The sequence below is a fragment of the Polypterus senegalus genome, chromosome 2 (assembly GCF_016835505.1).
Source record: "Polypterus senegalus isolate Bchr_013 chromosome 2, ASM1683550v1, whole genome shotgun sequence".
NCBI lineage: Eukaryota > Metazoa > Chordata > Cladistia > Polypteriformes > Polypteridae > Polypterus > Polypterus senegalus.
In genome coordinates this window covers 310,732,031-310,740,797 of record NC_053155.1, presented here as the reverse complement: position 1 = coordinate 310,740,797, position 8,767 = coordinate 310,732,031, and the positions used below count along the sequence as shown (strand labels likewise).

Genomic DNA, 8,767 nt, shown 5'->3' with positions numbered 1-8,767 from the left:
AATGAAGGAGTGGGGGGTTGGGGGGATTCCCGAATAAAATGAGAGAGAAAAAGCCGAGAAACTGATCATCTACGCTTTGAGACATGGTCTTTCTATAACTTCAATTTAATTTAATTTAACTTAATCCTGATACTCTGTATGTTCAGTTTCCTTATAATAACTATTCATGGTGGCTCTAAAATCCGTACTGACCCCTACACTCTTTTTCTGTTTCTTTTTCCGGTTTCTTTGTGGTGGTGGCCTGCGCCACCTCCACCTACTCAAAGCTTCATGATGCTCCAACAATGATGGAAGAATTAAAAGGCAGAAGTCTACGTGACCATCATCTTCATCAAACCCTTCCATGAGAACCCTAAATCCAAAGAGGACTGTTTCATTTATGTTAGGTAGAATGTCCAGAGGGGACTGGGTGGTCTCATGGTCTGGAATCCCTACAAATTTTATTTTTTCTCCAGCCGTCTGGAGTTTTTTTTGTTTTTTCTGTCCCCCCTGGCCATTGAACTTACTCTTATTCGATGTTAATTAATGTTGATTTATTTTGTTTTCTTATTGTGTCTTTTATTTTTCTATTCTTTAATATGTTAAGCACTTTGAGCTACTGTTTGTATGAAAATGTGCTATAGAAATAAATGTTGTTGTTGTTGTTGACAGCATTCATGTTTTAATCCAATAGTGTGAGATGCACTAGAAAATGCATACAGACATACAAAACGCACTTGCAGGTGAACTCAGTATTTTTTGTGATGTTTTAATGCAAAATGTGAGTTGTGGACACCAACATTTCATAACTTTTCAGACAAAACAAGCGTATTCAGTTTGTTTGGGTTGAAATAAGCTATGAGAATAAACGTTAGAAAACATGAGTAGCTCTCGGTCATTTTCATTTTGTGAAATTAGCTCTCAGGGGGGGAAAAAGGTGGGAGACCCCTGTTTTAGAGTATTTCAAGGTTGGTGATGTAAATATGATGTCATTTTTGATTTTTGATACTACAGTAGGGATCTAACCCCCTTATGGACATCTATCAGTGGGTAAAAATGAAAAGTGTCTCTAAATATCTTGAATATTTAGACTTTTAACCATTTAAACTGAAGCACACGTTTTAATATTTCAAATATCTGACGCAACTGTTCTTATTTATTATGTACTGTACTTTTACATCACGAAGTAAATCATTGCATTTCTTATGAACAACCCGAATTTGGGCGGCTTACGCTACTTCACTTTTTTAACCCTTTACAACAGCTGGCGGACGTATCCGGAGTCTGTGTATTAGTGGATCTCCTTCCGCTTCGGTCTCAGTTGGACCCTGTGCCGCAGCTGCCACCGCCGCCGCCGCCGCCGTGTCCCCCCGCGGATCAGTGACGTCACGTACCGGAAGCGCGCCGCAGGTTGTGCGGCTAATAGAGGAGGCGTTTGACAGCTCGCCAAAAGCCAGGAGAGAGCGAGCGAGATACAGACAGACAAAAACGGGACCTACTGGATTGTCAAGAGCACGTCGGGCATCTCCATGGAGAAGAAGGGATCACGTTCAGCCGCGACCCCGCTCCTCACTCGAATGTAGACGAGAAATGCTTTAAAAGAAGCCGTTTACCCAAACCGTGCCCCCCTCCTTCCCTTCTTCCTTCGGATCTGCAGCGTGCGGAAAGGCCATGAATTCAGCGGAGCAAACCGTTACATGGTTGATCACTCTGGGGGTACTCGAGTCGCCGAAAAAGACCATTTCCGACCCCGAGGGATTCCTGCAGTCGTCTCTCAAGGATGGGGTGGTCTTGTGCAGGCTGCTGGAGCGGCTGCGCCCAGGCTCCGTGGACAAAGTAAGCCCTTCGCTGCTACTACTACTGCTGCTGCTGCTTCTGCTTGTGTTGGGGATGGGGCACGCGGCGCACGTGCACACGCTGTCCGGCAATAATCGCCCGTTTGTGCGGGTAGCGCGGCCGGCTGTCCGCCAGAGCTAGCGAGCGAGCAACGCATTTGAGCGGGAGGCGCGCGACGTGACAGCTGGGATGCGTGCCGGGAGACAAAGCCGCACACTGAGCGACAGGATGCCGCCAATTCAGCGTTCAGTCCAAGAAGAAAAGGGAGAGCGAGCGGCGGTTAGAGCACGCAGATAGAAAGAAGCAAACAGGTTTTTCGGTGTACTGGGTGCCACACACCCTGCGTAGACAGATGAGTGACTCAGTGGCTTGTCAGAAATGAAGGAGTGGGGGGTTGGGGGGATTCCCGAATAAAATGAGAGAGAAAAAGCCGAGAAACTGATCATCTACGCTTTGAGACAGGCCGCGATTGACAGGCGTTGACTCTGGCAGATGTTAAACAGATCCGCTCGTTTTCTTCTGCACGATCTCCCTAAATTCAGTCGACCGTGCAAGCCTTTCTCAGTCGGCCTTCTTATTAACGTCTGCAGCGCTGTTGTCTGCGAGCAACGAGCATAAATGGCAGTGCCCCGTCAGGTGTAAGACCTGTAGTACGGCAGGGGAAGGCGCTGCGGAGGTGCGGTTAGGAAAACATCCACCCATAGTCGGCTCATTCATAGAAACGGGGGTTGGATAAGTAACAGGCCAAGTCATTCAGAGGACATGGATGCGTTCATACACTTTAAAAAAAATAAAATAAAAATAAAAGCCGAGCAGCTGATGAAGCTGTAGACCTGCAGCGCACGAAGACTTTGATTCATGGATAAGGTGCCTTTGTTGTCCAATTTGCATGTTCTTCCTATTTTTTAGGCAGGCAGTGTAGCGTGGTGGTTAAGGCTTTGGACTTCAGACCCCGACGTTGTGGTTTTATATCCCACTGCAGACACTTTGTGTGACCATGAGCAAGTCGCTTCACCTGGCTGTGCTACCATAGGAGAAAAAGAAAGTGTAGCTAATTGTCAAATGTTATATGTCAGTCATTCTCCAACCCGCTATTGCCTAACACAGGGTCATGGGGGTCTGCTGGAGCAAATCCCAACCAGCACAGGGCGCAAACGCAGGAACAAACCCTGGGCAGCGCGCCAGCCCACCGCAGGGCACACACACCTACACACCAAGCACACACTAGAGACAATGTAATATGTCGCCTTGGGTAAAGGTGTCAGCCAGATGATAAGTAATGTTAGTAGTAAACGACCGTTTTCAGTTCAATTACATGTTATTGTCCCAAGAGGATTATTTGGTTTGTCAGCAGGTTTTACAGAAAGACCACGATATAACATTAAAAACACATCCATCAAACATAGCAGCATAAAAAAGGCTGAATTAGCGAAAGCCGCACTAATTTGGAGCGTTCACAAGAACTGAAATGATTTACTTCATGAGGTAAAAGTACATAATAAACGAGAATAGTTGTGTCAGATATTTGAATTATTAAAATGCATGCTTCAGTTTAATTGTTTGTAGTAGAAGGGCGTTGTACTGTACTGTGTTAGCCATTAAGGATGCAGAGAGAAGTCAAGCCAAATGACACCTTTTATTGGCTAACTGAACCGATTACAATCTGCGAGCTTTCGAGGCAATGTAGGCCCCTTCTTTTCAAACTTGCCTGAAGAACGGGCCTCCGTGGTCTCGAAAGCTTGCAGATTGTAATCGGTTCAGATAGCCAATAAAAGGTGTCGTTTTGTTTGACTTGTCACTGCAATTAAATGTTTAAAAGTCTAAATATTCTCAGTTCTGATAGGTCCATACAGGGCTAGATCACTAGTAAAGGATCAAAAATAACAATCATATTCTTAATCACTGACCTTGAAATAGTCTAAAATAGTACCACACATGTTTATGTTTGAAATGTGTCATTTTTAACCTTCTGGGAGTGGGTATTGGAGGGCTGGGACCACCAAGAAAGAATCAAATATTAAAAACCATTATCGGGCACCTCAAAGTAGCATCAAACGACACTTCACATGCTTGTATTACAAACCAGATTCCAAAAAAGTTGGGACACTATACAAATCGTGAATAAAAACTGAATGCAATGATGTGGAGGTGCCAACTTCTAATATTTTATTCAGAATAGAACATAAATCACGGAACAAAAGTTTAAACTGAGAAAATGTATCATTTTAAAGGAAAAATATGTTGATTCAGAATTTCATGGTGTCAACAAATCCCAAAAAGTTGGGACAAGGCCATTTTCACCACTGTGTGGCATCTCCCCTTCTTCTTACAACACTCAACAGACGTCTGGGGACCGAGGAGACCAGTTTCTCAAGTTTAGAAATGGGAATGCTCTCCCATTCTTGTCTAATACAGGCCTCTAACTGTTCAATCGTCTTGGGCCTTCTTTGTCGCACCTTCCTCTTTATGATGCGCCAAATGTTCTCTATAGGTGAAAGATCTGGACTGCAGACTGGCCATTTCAGTACCGGATCCTTCTCCTACGCAGCCATGATGTTGTGATTGATGCAGAATGTGGTCTGGCATTATCTTGTTGAAAAATGCAGGGTCTTCCCTGAAAGAGATGACGTCTGGATGGGAGCATATGTTGTTCTAGAACCTGAATATATTTTTCTGCATTGATGGTGCCTTTCCAGACATGCAAGCTGCCCATGCCACACGCACTCATGCAACCCCATACCATCAGAGATGCAGGCTTCTGAACTGAGCGTTGATAACAACTTGGGTTGTCCTTGTCCTCTTTGGTCCGGATGACATGGCGTCCCAGATTTCCAAAAAGAACTTCGAACAGTCTTCCATTTTGCCACACTCCATTTTAAATGATCCCTGGCCCAGTGACAACACCAGAGTTTGTGGATCTTGCTTAGAAATGGCTTCTTCTTTGCACTGTAGAGTTTCAGCTGGCAACGGCGGATGGCACGATGGATTGTGTTCACTGACAATGGTTTCTGGAAGTATTCCTGAGCCCATTCTGTGATTTCCTTTACAGTAGAATTCCTGTTTGTGGTGCAGTGTCGTTTAAGGGCTCGGAGATCAAGGGCATCCAGTATGGTTTTACAGCCTTGACCCTTACGCACAGAGATTGTTCCAGATTCTCTGAATCTTGGATGATGTTATGCACAGTTGATGATGATAGATGCAAAGTCTTTGCAATTTTTAAGCTGGGTAACACCTTTCTGATATTGCTCCACTATCTTTCTGCGCAACATTGTGGGAATTGGTGATCCTCTACCCATCTTGGCTTCTGAGAGACACTGCCACTCTGAGAAGCTCTTTTTATACCCAGTCATGTTGCCAATTGACCTAATTAGTGTTAATTGGTCTTCCAGCTCTTCGTTATGCTCAAATTTACTTTTTCCAGCCTCTTTTTGCTACTTGTCCCAACTTTTTTGGGATTTGTTGACACCGTGAAATTTTGAATTAACATATTTTTCCTTTAAAATGATACATTTACTCGGATTAAACGTTTGATCTGTCATCTACGTTCTATTACAAATAGAATATTGACATTTGCCATCTCCACATCATCGCATTCAGTTTTTATTCACAATTTGTTTAGTGTACCAACTTTTTTGGAATCCGGTTTGTATCAATCCCCATTGTTTTCTACGTTTTGTTAAAAAGAGAAACCTTGACCACTTGTATTCCATTAGAGGGTCAAAGTTACCCCCTAATGGGAGGGATTGGTTGATGTGGCATGCACAACTTCCAATTTCACCTGATCATTTTATGCCAAAGACACCTATTCGTTTATTCTTTATCATAAGGGTGTAATTTCCTACACAAAATATGGTCCAAAAAGGTATAACAACTGAGTTTTTTTTTTTTTTAGGTTGTGAGGGCCAAAAATAAGGGGAAACGGCATAAAGCTTGAAATTCTGCATAACTAGACATCAAGACAAATCAAACGGTATGTCGTGCAGGGTTTTTCTCATACCAGTGTGTCAGGAGGTGCGGGACCAAAAAAACAAACTGCAGCGATTTCAAAGCATTCAGAAGTAATTCTTCTGGACACCGTACAAGGAGACATGCTTCACAGGCGATAAAGCTGCAGACCTGCAGCACAGAAACCCAACTTTGATTCCTGCTCACTCTTCCTATTTTTAGGCAGGCAGCGTGTCATAGTGGTTAAGGCTTTGGGCTTCAAACCCTGGGGTTGTGGGCTCAAACTGACAGTGTATATCCATTAGCATGTCACTTAAACCGCCTCTGCATTCCAACTGGAACACACCAAAAGAAATATAACCAACTCTGTGTCAAATGTTGTAAATCGCCTTTGATAAAGGCATCGGCCTTATAAGAATAGTGCATGACATTATGGGTGATTTGGAGATGTCAATGTAATAGCCTGCCTGGCTTTGTGTCACGGTTTCTGCCATTCATCTAGCAGCTGGGATATCCTTTGGCATCCACAAACTTTATGTATTGGGGATAAATGATGTTCAGAAAGCAAATGCATGGATTTTTAAAAGCCACAATTACAAAAAGGTATAATTTACACAATGCTCATTTTGTTTCCTTTCCCAGTTTTGGATTCTAGGTATGATATTTGCACATAGTCAAGTCAAGTTGGGGAGCATGCACTGGTACAGTGCGTTGCCGCACCCACTACATGACGAAACAACTCGGGACACGCGGTCCAGTCCCACCCTCTGGAAGTTACCCTCTACCTGCTGCAGCCAGGTGTTACGTGGGCGACCCCTTGGCCTGGTCCAGCCACTCGGGTCCCCAACAATGAGGATCTTACGAGCTGGATCACCCTCAGGGGAAATGCGTCACATGGCCGTAGTACCGTAACTGATGCTCCCTCACAATGCTGGTAATGTGCCTCATTCGGGACTCCATGAGCAACCACTCATTCGACACAAAGTCAAACCAACGGTACCCAAGGATTTTCTGGAGAGACACAGTACCAAAGGAGTCCAGTCTTCATCTCAGGTCACTGGATAGCGTTCATGTCTCGCACCCATATAGCAATACATGAAGCACCAAGACTCTAAAGACTTGGACCTTCGTCCTTTTGCATAGATATCGGGAGCGCCACACCCCCTTTGTGCAAATAGCGTCACACAATTATCCTTATTGTTTTATCTAGTGTCACTTGGTAAACTGATTCAAGAAAAAATCTTTTCTCAAGAGTTTTTTGAACGAGCTTATTCCATCATATGAGGTGTCACCCAATGCACGGCTGCACCTAATTTGGAATCCTGAGGGGGTTAATCACGTGGTGGGTGTGGCAATGCGCTTTATCAGTGTATGCACCCATAGAGTTATGAAAAGCCAAAAACTATTCTGAATGGAAATGTGCACATGCCCAGCCCTTCACAGGGCACACATGCTTGTGCACACAAACGCACTTCTCTTCATGCAAGGCCAACTTAGATTTGCCATTTGTGCACATCTTTGTGAAACAGAAGAAAGCCCACAGATACACAATTAGGGGTAAAAATACAGTGCAATGAGGGAAATATGGGTTATTTAAAAAAAAATTTAAATATGTATTCTAGGTGAAAAGATGAATTTGAGACTAAAATACAGAATGTTAATTTTTATTTTTTTGCCATAGTTTTGTTATATTTAGTGGTTAAATATCTGGACTTCAAACCCTGAGATTGGGGGTTCATATCCCATTACTGTCACCGTGTGACCCACTGTGCACAAGTCACTTCACCTGCCTCTGAAGCCAATTGGAAAAACACAAAAGAAATGTAACCAATTTTCATCTAAGATGATGTAAATCACCTTGGATAAAGTCCTCAGCAAAATAAATGTGAATACTTTAGCATTTATATATTTAATTTCTGGAACAGATAAAAACAATATTGACTTTAAAAATGGAGGTACTGTGCCTTAAATAAGGAGCGCTTGAATGGGTAACTTTATCTCAAATGTTGTAAGTTGCCCTAGATCAGTGCTTCTCAATTATTTTCTGTCATGCCCCCCCTAGGAAGAAGAAAACATCTCGCGCCCCCTGCGCGACTATAAATAGTATCATTTGTCTATAAAATTGTTATAAGTACACCTCTGCATAACACTGTATCCTTATTAACGTATAAGAGAATAAAAAAAGAAAGAAATATGGACCAATTTACAACAAAGAATAGCTTTATTACATGTAACAGAAAAGATTTAAAGTGCATTCTAAATTCAAAAAAAATTTAAAAGAAAATAAAAAAGCATGTTCCCCGAGGTCAAACGCGCCCCCCTTGACGGAGCCACGCGCCCCACTATTTGAGAAACACTGCCCTAGATAAATGTGTGAGCCAATTTGAAAAACACACACACACACACACACACACACATATATATATATATATATATATATATATATATATATATATATTATGTATTCAAGGTGAAAAGATGAGCGTGAGACTGAATTACAAAATGTCAGGTTTTGTATATAACATAAACAGTACTGGAAACAATAACATTTGATGGTTCAGCCTCCCCGTTCAAGCTTTTGCAGAGGTTTCTAGACATATAAATGATTCTAATTATTGAGGTTATCCCTTGATTACTGATACATAAAAGAGCTCTTAGTATGTAGAAGTGGTTGTGGTCATTGAAGATTACATTTATGGTCTGATTTTGACGCCCAAAGTACAAAACAAGATAAAAACTAGAGAACTGGGTAGTGACCTAAGAATCTAGATCATAGATACAACAGTAGAAACTGGTCTTCTTTTGCAGGGTGTCCGGACTCAGCCTTAGAGATAAAGTGAGGTGCACAGACGATTGGGAGGAGCACAAAATAGAGCTGTTGCACCTCCATGTGGAAAGGAGTTAGTTGAGTTGGTTTGGGCGTTAAAATGCCCCCTGGACACCTCCCTTTGTAGGTGGTTCAGGCATATCCAACCCAGAGGAGATCATCGAGGCACACCTAGCACAC

General features: G+C 42.7%; 1 protein-coding gene across 2 annotated transcripts in view; it reads left to right on the top strand.

The window, feature by feature from the left end:
* Positions 1-1,391: 1,391 nt before the first annotated feature.
* arhgef7b (Rho guanine nucleotide exchange factor (GEF) 7b) overlaps positions 1,392-8,767 on the top strand; it is a 235,691-nt gene continuing 228,315 nt past the window's right edge. The window contains exon 1 of one of the 2 annotated variants that reach the window (XM_039745898.1): positions 1,392-1,815. In XM_039745898.1, coding sequence (XP_039601832.1) covers positions 1,651-1,815 — 165 coding nt within the window. In that variant the 5' untranslated portion in view covers positions 1,392-1,650. The remainder of the gene's footprint in view (positions 1,816-8,767) is intronic. The other variant, XM_039745900.1, reaches the window with a different exon arrangement.